This window comes from Anser cygnoides, chromosome 31 (assembly GCF_040182565.1).
Source record: "Anser cygnoides isolate HZ-2024a breed goose chromosome 31, Taihu_goose_T2T_genome, whole genome shotgun sequence".
Taxonomy (NCBI): Eukaryota; Metazoa; Chordata; class Aves; order Anseriformes; family Anatidae; genus Anser; species Anser cygnoides.
Genome location: NC_089903.1, coordinates 1,436,839 through 1,454,435, shown reverse-complemented (window position 1 = coordinate 1,454,435; position 17,597 = coordinate 1,436,839). Strand labels below are relative to the sequence as shown.

The 17,597-nt window shown below is 53.6% G+C and overlaps 1 protein-coding gene and 1 long non-coding RNA gene across 3 annotated transcripts; one reads left to right on the top strand and one right to left on the bottom strand.

The window, feature by feature from the left end:
• Nucleotides 1-5,896: 5,896 nt before the first annotated feature.
• LOC136787915 (uncharacterized) lies at nucleotides 5,897-10,905 on the bottom strand. Of its 2 annotated transcripts, none has more exons than XM_066985327.1 (8): nucleotides 10,208-10,905; nucleotides 9,150-9,731; nucleotides 8,893-8,954; nucleotides 8,456-8,609; nucleotides 7,848-8,253; nucleotides 7,556-7,741; nucleotides 6,871-7,419; nucleotides 5,897-6,359 (listed from the first exon to the last, which is right to left on the bottom strand). In XM_066985327.1, the coding sequence occupies exons 2-7, from the start codon at nucleotides 9,187-9,189 to the stop codon at nucleotides 6,927-6,929; spliced, it is 1,341 nt and encodes a 446-aa protein (XP_066841428.1). In that variant the 5' UTR covers nucleotides 9,190-9,731; nucleotides 10,208-10,905; the 3' UTR covers nucleotides 5,897-6,359; nucleotides 6,871-6,926. The 2 variants fall into 2 exon arrangements, with proteins under 2 accessions (XP_066841428.1, XP_066841429.1); XM_066985328.1 differs by having other exon boundaries at nucleotides 9,150-9,548.
• A 1,332-nt stretch (nucleotides 10,906-12,237) lies between these two features.
• On the top strand, nucleotides 12,238-14,446 carry LOC125181916 (uncharacterized). The gene is made up of 2 exons (XR_007160594.2): nucleotides 12,238-12,650; nucleotides 13,894-14,446. It is a non-coding gene; the product is annotated as an uncharacterized lncRNA (long non-coding RNA).
• The last annotated feature ends 3,151 nt before the right edge of the window (nucleotides 14,447-17,597 follow it).

Sequence of the window (17,597 nt, the reverse complement as noted above, 5' to 3'; positions counted from 1 at the left end):
ATGTGAGACATTAGGCCCTCAAAACTGGGGGTTTCAGCACCCAAAAAGAGGCATTAGGCCCCCAAAATTGGGGGTTTTAGTGCCAAAAATGAGGCAACTCACCCTGCCGGGGGGGGACACGGCCCATTTCTCCTCCGAAACGAGGCCAACCTGCCCCATGCTGGCCTGAGGACAGAGCCTCAGGGTGGTGGTACAGGCATGTGGGTGTCAGGGCCCCCACCGCTGCCTTGGGCCCTGCTTCCCAAGGGATGCTGCGATGCTTTCGGAGACTTCGGACCTGGCTGGAAAACAGCCTTCGCCCCCATCCTAACGAGCGAGCCTCGTCAAGAAAACTCATCAGCCTTTTGTGACTCCATCGTGTTTTCCTCCACCTCCTTCCTGAGGCCATTGTGTCAGGAAGAAAGATGGATATCTGCAAAAAAACAGAGACAAGATTACAGTTTTTTTATTTTTTTAGCCTTCTTTACCCTCACACACACATCCCATGGATGACTTCAGGTCCTGACACCGAGCTCAGGGCACCCATTTCCCTCATTTTTTCCCTCATATTTACCCCATCACCAGACCCTGGCCATCAGCAGGGTTTTGCCCCTAAACTCTGACAGGCCCACCCAAAAAAAGCCTTGCTCTTCCAAAAAACGCTTCAAAAGCAGCACCCAGCTGCAAAGAAACCCTCTCCTCTATGGCCAAAGAGCTTTTTTAGGCCTTTCAAACCCTGAAAAATGGCGCCTGCTGTTGTCTGCGTGGCAACAGAAGAGAAATTGAAGGACTGGAGTCTAGCGATGGAGGAGCCAAAGGGTTTGGGCTGGACTGAGCCAACCCCTGGCTCAAAACTCAGATCTCTTTCCAGAGACCCCACTGACCCCATAACTGCTTTCCTACAAGGACCGAGCCCCCCAGAATGATGCCGATGTGGATCACGCACCTCTTTTGCCACCTCTGATGGCCTCCTTGCTATTCCGGGCGATCAAAGCCCGGGTTTTAGTGTGGCCAGGGCCACAAAATGGAGAACCCCGGCCTGGTTTTCGGTGGCTGGGGTCGGGCTGACGTTGGTGGTCTGGGCACGGGTGGCAGCGGGTGGGTGCTCTTGGTGCTGTGCATCGATAACATCTTCTTCTGAGGTTCTTGCAGCACCGTCCAGAAGGTCTCGGGCCTCGTTTTTAACAGTTCTTCCGCCTCATCTCCTGGTGGCTGCAGCCTGAAGATCTTGTAGGCGGATTCCTCAGGGAGGCTGGCCTCTGAGCTCGCTGCTGATAACACGCTGATCACGGGAAACGACAGCGCTGTGGGGCCTCGAGGCCGGGGGATCTTTCTTTCCGTTGTAAGAGTTTCTCCCTCACAGGGAGGAAATTTCCCCGCTCCTCCTCCTTCTCTCTGCCTCAAGGCTCCGTCTGTCTTTGCTCGTCCCGCCTTGCCTTTGGGCTCTGATTTTCTCTCCCTGCAAGGAGGCAGCCCCGGGATCACCGGCAGCCTGACAAAAGAACAAAGAAGCCACGATGGTTTTGGGGCCGCATCCTGTACCCCCATGCAGCACTTGATGCTGCAGCCCTGAAATCGGGGGGGCTCCTGGTGGCCTCATCCCCCCCGTCCGGAGCCTCCAGCCTCACCTGCAGGGAGCTTCCCCCGGCTTCTCCCTTTCACCCTGCTGGGCTGGGTGAAGAGAGGAGCCAGCAGCTGCTTTGTCTCTCCCAACTTGGCTGAGAAGAGGCAAAGCCCCTTCTTTCTTCTTCTCCTTGCTCCGGGCTTTGTGATGCTCCTGGGGTGGTGTTTTGCGCATGCTCTCCATTTCAAACCTGGCAAAAGAAGACATCAGCGTGACCCAGGGCACGCCACAATCACCCCTTTTCACAGGGCCATAAAGGCCCTGTCCCCAAGGACCGTTCTGGGAAATGGGCTCGCCCAGCAAAGAGGTCCAGGCCTCGATGGGAAGCAGACGTTGTCTGAATTCCTCCGTCTGCCCCATCAGATCCCACCATGTCCATTAGGTGGGGGATCTGCAATGGAGGAGCATGGAGATGGCAAACGTCCTCTGCCTGGCCAAGGCACTTGGTGGTGGAGGAGCCCAGGGCTCGGCTTGGTTGGCCACCCCAAGAGGAAGAGGTTGGCCGAGAGCTCCAACCCAAGAGGTCTTGGTGGGCCGAGGGCACCCCCACGTCCTTCAGGACGAGGGCGATGTTCTCCCCCTTCCCCAGGCAGCGAGAGATGAGGGACGTGGTGCCTCGCATGCAGTTCTCCGCTCTCTGCTGGGACATGCAGGCGTTGGCGGCCACCTCAGCCACTTTGAGGGGCTCCAGCTCCTTATGGCCTGGAAAACGACACGAGACGGATGCAGTCAGTCACCAGCAGCCTTTCCCCGCGTGTTTCCCAGGTCTCTCCGCCTCTGGCTTAGGGTTGGGCCCTAAAATAACGATTGGTGGCCTGTATTGAAGGCTTCATTCTTCAAATGCGGCTCTGGCCTCTAAAGAGAGGGTTTGGGCCCCAAAAATGAGGCTTTTGACACTGGAAATGTAGGTTTTAGTCCCTCAAAATGGGGTTTGTAGCCAAGAATTAGGCACCGGATCCTAAATATGAAGCTGGGAGCTGTAAAACAAGGCTTTCGTCACCGACAGTGAGGGTTTGGAGCCTGAAAATGGGGCTTTGAATGCTAAAAGTGAGTCTTTAGGCCCAATAAGGAACGTTTGGGCCTAAGAATGGAGGTTTCAACCCCCAAAATGAGGATTTGGGCCCTAAAATTGAGGATCCGGACATGAAAAATGCCGTTTGCAGCTTAAAAGGGAGGCTCTGGACTCAGTAATGCAGCTTTCAGCCATACGAATGAGGCTTTGGAGCCTAAAATGGGAGGTTTTATCCTAAAAATGACAAGATCCCAAACGGAGCCTCCGGGCCTTAAAAATACAGGGCTGAGCCCCCAAACCTGGGGATTAGGCCCCCAAAACTGGGGGTTTTTCCCCAAAAAAGAGGCATTAGGCCCCCAAAAGTGGGGGTTTTGGCCCCCAAAATGAGGCATTAGGCCCCCAAAACTGGGGGTTTTAGCCCCCCAAATGAGGCATTAGGCCCCCAAAACTGGGGGTTTTAGCCCCCATAATGAGGCATTAGGCCCCCAAAACTGGGGATTTTGGCCCGGAAATGAGGCATTAGGCCCCCAAAACTGGGGATTTTGGCCCCAAAAATGAGGCATTAGGCCCCCGAAACTGGGGGTTTTAGCACCAAAAATGAGGCATTAGGCCCCCAAAACTGGGGATTTTGGCCCCCAAAATGAGGCATTAGGCCCCCAAAACTGGGGGTTTTAGCCCCCAAAATGAGGCATTAGGCCCCCAAAACTGGGGGTTTTAGCCCCAAAAATGAGGCATTAAGCCCCCAAAACTGGGGATTTTGGCCTGAAAATGAGGCATTAGGCCCCCAAAACTGGGGATTTTAGCCCCCAAAATGAGGCATTAGGCCCCCAAAACTGGGGGATCAAGCCTCTCATGTGAGACATTAGGCCCTCAAAACTGGGGGTTTCAGCACCCAAAAAGAGGCATTAGGCCCCCAAAATTGGGGGTTTTAGTGCCCAAAATGAGGCAACAGACCACCAAAATGGCCCCCCCTTTTGTACCCTGCCGGGGGGGGACACGGCCCATTTCTCCTCAGAAACGAGGCCAACCTGCCCCATGCTGGCCTGAGGACAGAGCCTCAGGGTGGTGGTACAGGCATGTGGGTGTCAGGGCCCCCACCGCTGCCTTGGGCCCTGCTTCCCAAGGGATGCTGCGATGCTTTCGGAGACTTCGGACCTGGCTGGAAAACAGCCTTCGCCCCCATCCTAACGAGCGAGCCTCGTCAAGAAAACTCATCAGCCTTTTGTGACTCCATCGTGTTTTCCTCCACCTCCTTCCTGAGGCCATTGTGTCAGGAAGAAAGATGGATATCTGCAAAAAAACAGAGACAAGATTACAGTTTTTTTATTTTTTTAGCCTTCTTTACCCTCACACACACATCCCATGGATGACTTCAGGTCCTGACACCGAGCTCAGGGCACCCATTTCCCTCATTTTTTCCCTCATATTTACCCCATCACCAGACCCTGGCCATCAGCAGGGTTTTGCCCCTAAACTCTGACAGGCCCACCCAAAAAAAGCCTTGCTCTTCCAAAAAACGCTTCAAAAGCAGCACCCAGCTGCAAAGAAACCCTCTCCTCTATGGCCAAAGAGCTTTTTTAGGCCTTTCAAACCCTGAAAAATGGCGCCTGCTGTTGTCTGCGTGGCAACAGAAGAGAAATTGAAGGACTGGAGTCTAGCGATGGAGGAGCCAAAGGGTTTGGGCTGGACTGAGCCAACCCCTGGCTCAAAACTCAGATCTCTTTCCAGAGACCCCACTGAGCCCATAACTGCTTTCCTACAAGGACCGAGCCCCCCAGAATGATGCCGATGTGGATCACGCACCTTTTTTGCCACCTCTGATGGCCTCCTTGCTATGCGGGGCCATCAAAGCCCGGGTTTTAGTGTGGCCAGGGCCACAAAATGGAGAACCCCGGCCTGGTTTTCGGTGGCTGGGGTCGGGCTGACATCGGTCTTCTGGGCACGGGTGGCAGCGGGTGGGTGCTCTTGGTGCTGTGCATCGATAACATCTTCTTCTGAGGTTCTTGCAGCACCGTCCAGAAGGTCTCGGGCCTCGTTTTTAACAGTTCTTCCGCCTCGTCTCCTGGTGGCTGCAGCCTGAAGATCTTGTAGGCGGATTCCTCAGGGAGGCTGGCCTCTGAGCTCGCTGCTGATAACACGCTGATCACGGGAAATGACAGCGCTGTGGGGCCTCGAGGCCGGGGGATCTTTCTTTCCGTTGTCATCAGCTTTTCTCCCTCACAGGGAGGAAATTTCCCCGCTCCTCCTCCTACTCTCCGCCTCTGGCTTAGGGTTGGGCCCTAAAATAACGATTGGTGGCCTGTATTGAAGGCTTCATTCTTCAAATGCGGCTCTGGCCTCTAAAGAGAGGGTTTGGGCCCCAAAAATGAGGCTTTTGACACTGGAAATGTAGGTTTTAGTCCCTCAAAATGGGGTTTTGTAGCCAAGAATTAGGCACCGGATCCTAAATATGAAGCTGGGAGCTGTAAAACAAGGCTTTCGTCACCGACAGTGAGGGTTTGGAGCCTGAAAATGGGGCTTTGAATGCTAAAAGTGAGTCTTTAGGCCCAATAAGGAACGTTTGGGCCTAAGAATGGAGGTTTCAACCCCCAAAATGAGGCTTTGGGCCCTAAAATTGAGGATCCGGACATGAAAAATGCCGTTTGCAGCTTAGAAGGGAGGCTCTGGACTCAGTAATGCAGCTTTCAGCCATACGAATGAGGCTTTGGAGCCTAAAATGGGAGGTTTTATCCTAAAAATGACAAGATCCCAAACGGAGCCTCCGGGCCTTAAAAATACAGGGCTGAGCCCCCAAACCTGGGGATTAGGCCCCCAAAACTGGGGGTTTTTCCCCAAAAAAGAGGCATTAGGCCCCCAAAAGTGGGGGTTTTGGCCCCCAAAATGAGGCATTAGGCCCCCAAAACTGGGGGTTTTAGCCCCCATAATGAGGCATTAGGCCCCCAAAACTGGGGATTTTGGCCCGGAAATGAGGCATTAGGCCCCCAAAACTGGGGATTTTGGCCCCAAAAATGAGGCATTAGGCCCCCAAAACTGGGGGTTTTAGCACCAAAAATGAGGCATTAGGCCCCCAAAACTGGGGATTTTGGCCCCCAAAATGAGGCATTAGGCCCCCAAAACTGGGGGTTTTAGCCCCCAAAATGAGGCATTAGGCCCCCAAAACTGGGGGTTTTAGCCCCAAAAATGAGGCATTAAGCCCCCAAAACTGGGGATTTTGGCCCGAAAATGAGGCATTAGGCCCCCAAAACTGGGGATTTTAGCCCCCAAAATGAGGCATTAGGCCCCCAAAAATGGGGGATCAAGCCTCTCATGTGAGACATTAGGCCCTCAAAACTGGGGGTTTCAGCACCCAAAAAGAGGCATTAGGCCCCCAAAATTGGGGGTTTTAGTGCCCAAAATGAGGCAACAGACCACCAAAATGGCCCCCCCTTTTGTACCCTGCCGGGGGGGGACACGGCCCATTTCTCCTCCGAAACGAGGCCAACCTGCCCCATGCTGGCCTGAGGACAGAGCCTCAGGGTGGTGGTACAGGCATGTGGGTGTCAGGGCCCCCACCGCTGCCTTGGGCCCTGCTTCCTAAGGGATGCTGCGATGCTTTCGGAGACTTCGGACCTGGCTGGAAAACAGCCTTCGCCCCCATCCTAACGAGCGAGCCTCGTCAAGAAAACTCATCAGCCTTTTGTGACTCCATCGTGTTTTCCTCCACCTCCTTCCTGAGGCCATTGTGTCAGGAAGAAAGATGGATATCTGCAAAAAAACAGAGACAAGATTACAGTTTTTTTATTTTTTTAGCCTTCTTTACCCTCACACACACATCCCATGGATGACTTCAGGTCCTGACACCGAGCTCAGGGCACCCATTTCCCTCATTTTTTCCCTCATATTTACCCCATCACCAGACCCTGGCCATCAGCAGGGTTTTGCCCCTAAACTCTGACAGGCCCACCCAAAAAAAGCCTTGCTCTTCCAAAAAACGCTTCAAAAGCAGCACCCAGCTGCAAAGAAACCCTCTCCTCTATGGCCAAAGAGCTTTTTGAGGCCTTTCAAACCCTGAAAAATGGCGCCTGCTGTTGTCTGCGTGGCAACAGAAGAGAAATTGAAGGACTGGAGTCTAGCGATGGAGGAGCCAAAGGGTTTGGGCTGGACTGAGCCAACCCCTGGCTCAAAACAGATCTCTTTCCAGAGACCCCACTGAGCCCATAACTGCTTTCCTACAAGGACCGAGCCCCCCAGAATGATGCCGATGTGGATCACGCACCTCTTTTGCCACCTCTGATGGCCTCCTTGCTATGCGGGGCCATCAAAGCCCGGGTTTTAGTGTGGCCAGGGCCACAAAATGGAGAACCCCGGCCTGGTTTTCGGTGCTTCGGGTCGGGCTGACGTTGGTGGTCTGGGCACGGGTGGCAGCGGGTGGGTGCTCTTGGTGCTGTGCATCGATAACATCTTCTTCTGAGGTTCTTGCAGCACCGTCCAGAAGGTCTCGGGCCTCGTTTTTAACAGTTCTTCCGCCTCGTCTCCTGGTGGCTGCAGCCTGAAGATCTTGTAGGCGGATTCCTCAGGGAGGCTGGCCTCTGAGCTCGCTGCTGATAACACGCTGATCACGGGAAATGACAGCGCTGTGGGGCATCGAGGCCGGGGGAGCTTTCTTTCCGTTGTCATCAGCTTTTCTCCCTCACAGGGAGGAAATTTCCCCGCTCCTCCTCCTGCTCTCTGCCTCAAGGCTCCGTCTGTCTTTGCTCGTCCCGCCTTGCCTTTGGGCGCTGATTTTCTCTCCTTGCGAGGAGGCAGCCCCGGGATCACCGGCAGCCTGACAAAAGAACAAAGAAGCCACGATGGTTTTGGGGCCGCATCCTGTACCCCCATGCAGCACTTGATGCTGCAGCCCTGAAATCGGGGGGGCTCCTGGTGGCCTCATCCCCCCCGTCCGGAGCCTCCAGCCTCACCTGCAGGGAGCCTCCCCCGGCTTCTCCCTTTCACCCTGCTGGGCTGGGTGAAGAGAGGAGCCAGCAGCTGCTTTGTCTCTCCCAACTTGGCTGAGAAGAGGCAAAGCCCCTTCTTTCTTCTGGTCCTTGCTCCAGGCTTTGTGATGCTCCTGGGGTGGTGTTTTGCGCATGCTCTCCATTTCAAACCTGGCAAAAGAAGATATCAGCGTGACCCAGGGCACGCCACAATCACCCCTTTTCACAGGGCCATAAAGGCCCTGTCCCCAAGGACCGTTCTGGGAAATGGGCTCGCCCAGCAAAGAGGTCCAGGCCTCGATGGGAAGCAGACGTTGTCTGAATTCCTCCGTCTGCCCCATCAGATCCCACCATGTCCATTAGGTGGGGGATCTGCAATGGAGGAGCATGGAGATGGCAAATGTCCTCTGCCTGGCCAAGGCACTTGGTGGTGGAGGAGCCCAGGGCTCGGCTTGGTTGGCCACCCCAAGAGGAAGAGGTTGGCCGAGAGCTCCAACCCAAGAGGTCTTGGTGGGCCGAGGGCACCCCCACGTCCTTCAGGACGAGGGCGATGTTCTCCCCCTTCCCCAGGCAGCGAGAGATGAGGGACGTGGTGCCTCGCATGCAGTTCTCCAATCTCTGCTGGGACATGCAGGCGTTGGCGGCCACCTCAGCCACTTTGAGGGGCTCCAGCTCCTTATGGCCTGGAAAACAACACGAGACGGATGCAGTCAGTCACCAGCAGCCCTTCCCCGCGTGCTCCCCAGCTGCTGCTCCTTGCAGTCAACACCCAGAAAGGCTTTGCTTTGGGACCTGCTCCGTGCAGGGGACGCTTTGCTTCTGAGAAGCATCTGAGATCCAGGGAGGGGATCACCCGTGCGGCAAGGGATTCACGCACCCTCTTACCTGGCAGGTAATCCTTGTCGTCTGCGAGGTTGTGGGTGACGACGAGGTTCCTGGCCAGGCGGAATGTGGCCATCAGGAAAATCACACTCTCATGCCCGTCCTTGACCCGTCTGGGGACAACGTCGAAGGAGCCGAGGGCAGGAATTCGGACACCCTGCAAGCGGAAGAGAACAGAAGGGCCAATGGTTAAGGATCAGCTGCAGGTGGTCCCATCCAGGGACGGTGCTTTGGGTCCTGCTGTGCCCTTCCCGCTCTTGGGAGCCAGGCTGAGGGGATCCAGGGGCTTCCAGCGACTGGGATCAGCCCTCAGAGACCACACCACCTACCACAAGCAACATTGCATTTGTGCGATACGTGCGGGTCCCTCGGTAGGGACTTTTGGGGTGAGTTTCCCGCTTCTGAAGAGGGGAACGAGGGGGACGTGGCTGCCAACCCACCTGGCGCAGCTGGAGGTGTTCTTGGCTATAGACGGACACTGCATCCCAGACAGATATTCGCTCTGCAAGGCAAAGAAAAGCAGGTCACGCACCGCTTCCCGTGGCTACCACCCTTCCATCACCCCAAGACCCGCAGTATGAAAAGAGCCGTCGCATCTCCGACCCCAAAAAGAGACCCCCCGCAGAGCCGGCTCCCCCCCACAGAAAGCCCCAAACGTGGGTCAGCCACGCTCCCGCGGTGCCGGGGGTGCCCGTACCTTTGGAGGTGATGTTGGGCATGAGGCACGAGCTCTGCATCCCGTCCCTTCTCCGTTTCACCCTGCTGGGCTGCTTCTTGCATGTCAAATGCTGTGCATCGATAACATCTTCTTCTGAGGTTCTTGCAGCACCCTCCAGAAGGTCTCGGGCCTCGTTTTTAACAGTTCTTCCGCCTCGTCTCCTGGTGGCTGCAGCCTGAAGATCTTGTAGGCGGATTCCTCAGGGAGGCTGGCCTCTGAGCTCGCTGCTGATAACACGCTGATCACGGGAAACGACAGCGCTGTGGGGCCTCGAGGCCGGGGGAGCTTTCTTTCCGTTGTCATCAGCTTTTCTCCCTCACAGGGAGGAAATTTCCCCGCTCCTCCTCCTACTCTCTGCCTCTGGCTTAGGGTTGGGCCCTAAAATAACGATTGGTGGCCTGTATTGAAGGCTTCATTCTTCAAATGCGGCTCTGGCCTCTAAAGAGAGGGTTTGGGCCCCAAAAATGAGGCTTTTGACACTGGAAATGTAGGTTTTAGTCCCTCCAAATGGGGTTTTGTAGCCAAGAATTAGGCACCGGATCCTAAATATGAAGCTGGGAGCTGTAAAACAAGGCTTTCGTCACCGACAGTGAGGGTTTGGAGCCTGAAAATGGGGCTTTGAATGCTAAAAGTGAGTCTTTAGGCCCAATAAGGAACGTTTGGGCCTAAGAATGGAGGTTTCAACCCCCAAAATGAGGCTTTGGGCCCTAAAATTGAGGATCCGGACATGAAAAATGCCGTTTGCAGCTTAGAAGGGAGGCTCTGGACTCAGTAATGCAGCTTTCAGCCATACGAATGAGGTTTTGGAGCCTAAAATGGGAGGTTTTATCCGAAAAATGACAAGATCCCAAACGGAGTCTCCGGGCCTTAAAAATACAGGGCTGAGCCCCCAAAAGGAGGCATTAGGCCCCCAAAACTGGGGGATCAAGCCTCTCATGTGAGACATTAGGCCCTCAAAACTGGGGGTTTCAGCACCCAAAAAGAGGCATTAGGCCCCCAAAATTGGGGGTTTTAGTGCCAAAAATGAGGCAACTCACCCTGCCGGGGGGGGACACGGCCCATTTCTCCTCCGAAACGAGGCCAACCTGCCCCATGCTGGCCTGAGGACAGAGCCTCAGGGTGGTGGTACAGGCATGTGGGTGTCAGGGCCCCCACCGCTGCCTTGGGCCCTGCTTCCCAAGGGATGCTGCGATGCTTTCGGAGACTTCGGACCTGGCTGGAAAACAGCCTTCGCCCCCATCCTAACGAGCGAGCCTCGTCAAGAAAACTCATCAGCCTTTTGTGACTCCATCGTGTTTTCCTCCACCTCCTTCCTGAGGCCATTGTGTCAGGAAGAAAGATGGATATCTGCAAAAAAACAGAGACAAGATTACAGTTTTTTTATTTTTTTAGCCTTCTTTACCCTCACACACACATCCCATGGATGACTTCAGGTCCTGACACCGAGCTCAGGGCACCCATTTCCCTCATTTTTTCCCTCATATTTACCCCATCACCAGACCCTGGCCATCAGCAGGGTTTTGCCCCTAAACTCTGACAGGCCCACCCAAAAAAAGCATTGCTCTTCCAAAAGAGCCTCCGGGCCTTCAAAATACAGGGCTGAGCCCCCAAAATGAGGCGTTAGGCCCCTAAAACTGGGGGTTTTGGCCCAAAAATGAGGCATTAGGCCTCCAAAACTGGGGGCTTTGGCCCAAAAATGAGGCATTAGGCCCCCAAAACTGGGGGTTTTAGCACCAAAAATGAGGCATTAGGCCCCCAAAACTGGGGATTTTGGCCCGAAAATGAGGCATTAGGCCCCCAAAACTGGAAGTTTTAGGCCCCAAAATGAGGCATTAGGCCCCCAAAATGAGGCATTAGGCCCCCAAAACTGCAAGTTTTAGGCCCCAAAATGAGGCATTAGGCCCCCAAAACTGGGGATTTTGGCCCAGAAATGAGGCATTAGGGCCCCAAAACTGGGGGATCAAGCCTCTCATGTGAGACATTAGGCCCTCAAAACTGGGGGTTTGAGCACCCAAAAAGAGGCATTAGGCCCCCAAAATTGGGGGTTTTAGTGCCAAAAATGAGGCATTAGGGCCCCAAAACTGGGAGTTTTAGCCCCTAAAATGAGGCATTAGGCCCCCAAAACTGGACGTTTTAGGCCCCAAAATGAGGCATTAGGCCCCCAAAATGAGGCATTAGGCCCCCAAAAATGAGGCATTAGGCCCCCAAAATGAGGCATTAGGCCCCCAAAACTGGAAGTTTTAGGCCCCAAAATGAGGCATTAAGCCCCCAAAACTGGGGATTTTGGCCCAGAAATGAGGCATTAGGGCCCCAAAACCGGGGATTTTAGCCCCCAAAATGAGGCATTAGGCCCCCAAAACTGGGGGATCAAGCCTCTCATGTGAGACATTAGGCCCTCAAAACTGGGGGTTTGAGCACCCAAAAAGAGGCATTAGGCCCCCAAAACTGGGGATTTTGGCCCCAAAAATGAGGCATTAGGCCCCCAAAACTGGGGGTTTTAGCCCCCAAAATGAGGCATTAGGCCCCCAAAACTGGGGGAAGGTGATATATGGAGTAAGAATCCGCGTCAATTATGTGGCCGATGATAATAAAGAAGGGGGAGACGTGGGAGTGCGGCCGCGGGGGTCGACGAGCCCCACGGCTGGTGATAACATCGGGCTCTTAACGATGAGGCCATCAGGAATGTAAAGAGTTTTTAGGGGGGAACAAAGAAGGGCGATCGGGGAGACGCCACGGCGCCTCGCCTTGCCCCTTGTCCCGCCATTAAGGCACGGGGGTTGCTGGGGGCGGGGTGGGGGGTTGCCGGGCGAAGTTTTTCGCCCAGTGAAGAGCGAGTGGGAAAGGAGTGGTGTGGGGCGAGTGGTGTGAGAAGGGAGCCCGTCCTCGGTGCGGGTTGCAACGCGATATGATGGAGGTCTGTCGTCGATAAAGTAGTAGGAGCTACTGCTGCTGAAAGGACCCCGGTGGCCGTGGGGTCGTCCCGCCACAAATGGCGCCCGAACAGGGACCTGAAGGAAAACAAACAGGGACCTGAAGGAAAACAAACAGGGACCTGAAGGAAAACAAACAGGGACCTGAAGAAAAACAAGCAGGGACGTGAAGAAAACGAGCAGGGACCTGAAGAAAACGAGCAGGGACCTGAAGGAAAACAAACAGGGACCTGAAGAAAACAAACAGGGACCTGAAGAAAACAAGCAGGGACCTGAAGAAAACAAGCAGGGACCTGAAGAAAAACAAGCAGGGACGTGAAGAAAACGAACAGGGACCTGAACAACAGGAACAGGGACAAGCTGGCAGAACAGGGACCAGGACAGGAACAGGGACACCGATCGCCTGATGAAGATGGGTTCGGCCAAGCTCAGCAAACAGCTCAAAGGAGCTCGCAGGGAAAGTCGCTGGAAATGGGCGCCCGGGAGCTGGAAGGGAGCTCAAGCTGAGAGGAGCGGAGCCGCGCACGCAGCCGCCCCTCGCTGCCCGGAGGTAAGCGGTCGGACATTATGGGGAATTGTTCGCCCTTTAGGAACGAAGGCTGTCCCGGTAACCTCACGGCTCGTTCCCTTTTATTAATAGCCGGGCAGTTTGTGATCCTGAAACGTGGGGAGCGAACTGAGGGCGAGGGTGCGGGACCCCGCTACGAAAAACGACGGGGCTGGGGCGGGATCGCTCGGCAAATGGCGGGCAGCCTCTGAGGCCTTTAAGAGCCGTGTGGGGCCACGGTGAGACACGGGGGGGGTTGCCAGGCAGGGAGGGAGCTGCGGGCTCGTCCCGCTTCTGCCACACCGTGGCTGGGCTTTGCTCTTACACCCCCCGGTGCCACGGACGTGCCTTTTGAGCCAGGCCCCGCAGGCTCCGAAAAGGAGCCGGCTCTTTCCCTTCGGTCCGGGAGGTGATTCAAAGATCGGAAATCCAATTTCTTTAAGCGATATATTTAATGATAATGATATCATTAGCAGCGCTGGCCGCACGGGGGATCTCTCCGCCTGTCGCGCATGCCCGAAGTGAAAAGCCTTCCCCAATTTATACAGCAGAGTGGTGAATATTTTATCAACGCCTATACATATTCATTACCTAACCCCGCCTACTCTCGCTTCTCATGCTAATTAGTTGGTTTTTTTGTGTGTGTGTGTCCTGCGGCTGCGCAGATTCTCTCGGTGGTCTCGGGCAGGGGTCGTCGAGCTGTGGTCGGTGGTCTCAGGGAGGAAGGCAGTAAGTCTTCCTCACAGCGTACTTTGGTCAGGATTCTGCTGAGTTAGCTTTCTTCCTAACCGCAAGGACTGTTTTTTTTTTTTTTCCGATTCTTCTGCTTGTTATTTTCTTATCTTGGATTCCAACGTCTTGTTCGAGATGTATTGCCCGCGTATGTCCTATTTCGAGATACATTGCCCGTACATCTGTTCCCTGGCCTATACCTAATGTTCAGTTTTCCTTTAATATTTACATTCTTAACCCTTTCTTATCTGGAATCGCCTCAGCTTCCCTAACTTCACCTACTGGTTCCAAAACCCAGTTTACATACTTTTTGATGACGGGACCCTCCCCAGTTTCCCCACTGAGTGGGTAATGCAGGTTCACAATCTGTCTGATGCTTCCCAGACAATGCCTGGCCTTCAGTTGCCGGCCTGTTAAATATCAAATTTCTTTTGACTTTTTTTACTGTTTGAAGTGGTAATGTTTCTTCACTTATCTGACTTAACGCCGTGGTTTTCACCTAATTGTTCTACAGAGTCCGGCTGTCTGCATTTTACGAGGTCGCCTGCTAAGTTTTCGTATCACTGCAAGCATATCTCGATAACCCCATTCCTTACCTTTAAATAACGTAACTCTGCAAAAACAACATTTTTATTCCCACACCTGGAACTCCCCGGCGTTTGCGGTCAAGGAAAGGGATGGAAAACAGAGGCCGGTGTCTGAGGAAAAATGAACGGAGGCACGGAAGATCTGGGGGCGCTTCAGCCGAGATTGCCAGCTCCAGCCGCGCTCCCCCAGGCACGGACATGAATAGCGATAGGCTTAACGGGTTTTTTGTTAAACTCTCGCCAGATTTTGGAAAACTTTGCCGCGTTTGTGTTTCAATCGATACCTTTTCTGATCGTACATGTGTACAGGTGCTCGGGTTTCTTATGAATAAAAAAAAAAGCAATGTTCTGTATATTTAGAAAATTTGAAGGGTGTGTGTGTGGGTAGAGCGCGCCCAGCGCTCTTTACTTGCCTTTTATAAATATTAAAGATCATATAAATATATTTATCATATAAATATTAAAAATCAGTCATACTGAGCTGTGTCTTCATTTATAACAGGAATGAGGCTTTGGACCCTGAAACAAGAGGTTTTATCCTGAAAATGACAAAAGATCCCAAACGGAGCCTCTGGGCCCTAAAACTACGGGGCTGAGCCCCCAAAAGGAGGCATTAGGCCCCCAAAACTGGGGGTTTTAGCCCCAAAAATGAGGCATTAGGCCCCCAAAACTGGGGATTTAGCCCCCAAAATGAGACATTAGGTCCCCAAAACTGGGGATTTTGGCCCGAAAATTAGGCATTAGGCCCCCAAAACTGGGGGTTTTAGCCCTCAAATTGAGGTATTAGGCCCCTGAAACTGGGGATTTTGGCCCCCCAAATGGAGGCATTAGGCCCCCAAAACTGGGGGTTTTAGCCCCATAAATAAGGCATTAGGCCCCCAAAATGGGATTTTGGCCCCCAAAATGAGGCATTAGGCCCCCAAAACTGGGGATTTCGGCCCCCAAAAGGAGGCATTAGGCCCCCAAAACTGGGGGTTTTAGCCCCCCATATGAGGCATTAGGCCCCCAAAACTGGGGATTTTGGCCCCAAAAATGAGGCATTAGGCACCCAAAACTGGGGGTTTTAGCCCCCAAAATGAGGCATTAGGCCCCCAAAACTGGGGATTTTGGCCTCCCAAATGAGGCATTAGGCCCCCAAAACTGGGGGTTTTAGCCCCCAAAATGAGGCATTAGGCCCCCAAAATGGGATTTTGGCCCCAAAAATGAGGCATTAGGCCCCCAAAACTGGGGATTTTGGCCCCCCAAATGAGGCATTAGGCCCCCAAAAGTGGGGATTTTAGCCCCAAAAATGAGGCATTAGGCCCCCAAAAGTGGGGTTTTTAGCCCCCCAAATGAGGCATTAGGCCTCCAAAACTGGGGATTTTGGCCCGAAAATGAGGCATTAGGCCCCTGAAACTGGGGATATTGGCCTGAAAATGAGGCATTAGGCCCCCAAAACTGGGGATTTTGGCCCCCCAAATGAGGCATTAGGCCTCCAAAACTGGGGATTTTAGCCCCAAAAATGAGGCATTAGGCCCCCAAAACTGGGGATTTTGGCCCGAAAATGAGGCATTAGGCCCCCAGTCAGACTGAGCTGTGTCTTCATTTATAACAGGAGTGAGGCTTTGGAGCCGGAAATGAGAGGTTTTATCCTAAAAATGACAAGATCCCAAACGGAGCCTCCGGGCCCTAAAACTAGGGGGCTGAGCCCCCAAAATGAGGCATTAGGCCCCCAAAACTGGGGGTTTTAGCCCCAAAAATGAGGCATTAGGCCCCCAAAACTGGGGATTTAGCCCCCAAAATGAGACATTAGGCCCCCAAAACTGGGGATTTTGGCCCGAAAATTAGGCATTAGGCCCCCAAAACTGGGGGTTTTAGCCCTCAAATTGAGGTATTAGGCCCCCAAAACTGGGGATTTTGGCCCGAAAATGAGGCATTAGGCCCTCAAAACTGGGGATTTAGCCCCCCCCAAATGGAGGCATTAGGCCCCCAAAACTGGGGGTTTTAGGCCTCCCAAATGAGGCATTAGACCCCCAAAACTGGGGGTTTTAGCCCCCAAAATGAGGCATTAGGCCCCCAAAATGGGATTTTGGCCCCCAAAATGAGGCATTAGGCCCCCAAAACTGGGGATTTTGGCCCCGCAAATGAGGCATTAGGCCCCCAAAAGTGGGGATTTTAGCCCCAAAAATGAGGCATTAGGCCCCCAAAATGGGATTTTGGCCCCCAAAATGAGGCATTAGGCCCCCAAAACTGGGGATTTTGGCCCCGCAAATGCGGCATTAGGCCCCCAAAAGTGGGGATTTTAGCCCCAAAAATGAGGCATTAGGCCCCCAAAAGTGGGGATTTTAGCCCCAAAAATGAGGCATTAGGCCCCCAAAAGTGGGGTTTTTAGCCCCCCAAATGAGGCATTAGACCTCCAAAACTGGGGATTTTGGCCCCCAAAATGAGGCATTAGGTCTCCAAAACTGGGGATTTTAGCCCCAAAAATGAGGCATTAGGCCCCCAAAACTGGGGATTTTGGCCCGAAAATGAGGCATTAGGCCCCCAAAACTGGGGGTTTTAGCCCCCAAAAGGAGGCATTAGGCCCCCAAAACTTGGGGTTTTGGCCCCGAAAATGAGGCATTAGGCCCCCAGTCAGACTGAGCTGTGTCTTCATTTATAACAGGAGTGAGGCTTTGGAGCCGGAAATGAGAGGTTTTATCCTAAAAATGACAAGATCCCAAACGGAGCCTCCGGGCCCTAAAACTAGGGGGCTGAGCCCCCAAAATGAGGCATTAGGCCCCCAAAACTGGGGGTTTTAGCCCCAAAAATGAGGCATTAGGCCCCCAAAACTGGGGGTTTAGCCCCCAAAATGAGACATTAGGCCCCCAAAACTGGGGATTTTGGCCCGAAAATTAGGCATTAGGCCCCCAAAACTGGGGGGTTTAGCCCTCAAATTGAGGTATTAGGCCCCCAAAACTGGGGATTTTAGCCCGAAAATGAGGCATTAGGCCCCCAAAACTGGGGGTTTTGACCCCCCAAATGAGGCATTAGGCCCCCAAAACTGGGGATTTTGGCCCCAAAAATGAGGCATTAGGCCCCCAAAACTGGGGATTTAGCCCCCAAAATGAGACATTAGGCCCCCAAAACTGGGGATTTTGGCCCGAAAATTAGGCATTAGGCCCCCCAAAACTGGGGGTTTTAGCCGTCAAATTGAGGTATTAGGCCCCCATAACTGGGGATTTTGGCCCGAAAATGAGGCATTAGGCCCCTGAAACTGGGGATTTTGGCCCCCCAAATGAGGCATTAGGCCCCCAAAACTGGGGGTTTTAGCCCCATGAATAAGGCATTAGGCCCCCAAAATGGGATTTTGGCCCCCAAAATGAGGCATTAGGCCCCCAAAACTGGGGATTTCGGCCCGAAAATGAGGCATTAGGCCCCTGAAACTGGGGATTTTGGCCCCAAAAATGAGGCATTAGGCCCCCAAAACTGGGGGTTTTAGCACCCAATATGAGGCATTAGGCCCCCAAAACTGGGGATTTGGGCCCGAAAATGAGGCATTAGGCCCCCAAAACTGGGGATTTTAGCCCCCAAAATGAGGCATTAGGCCCCCAAAAGTGGGGTTTTTAGCCCCAAAAATGAGGCATTAGGCCCCCAAAACTGGGGATATTAG

Excerpts from the sequence above, each read along its gene's own strand:
- LOC136787915 (XM_066985327.1), bottom strand. The coding sequence starts at position 9,189 with ATGCAGAGCTCGTGCCTCATGCCCAACATCACCTCCAAAG. Across the intron at positions 8,610-8,892 it reads AACACCTCCAGCTGCGCCAG|GGTGTCCGAATTCCTGCCCT; the intron begins GTGGGTTGGCAG and ends TTCCGCTTGCAG. Across the intron at positions 7,742-7,847 it reads GGCCTGGACCTCTTTGCTGG|GTTTGAAATGGAGAGCATGC; the intron begins GCGAGCCCATTT and ends TTCTTTTGCCAG.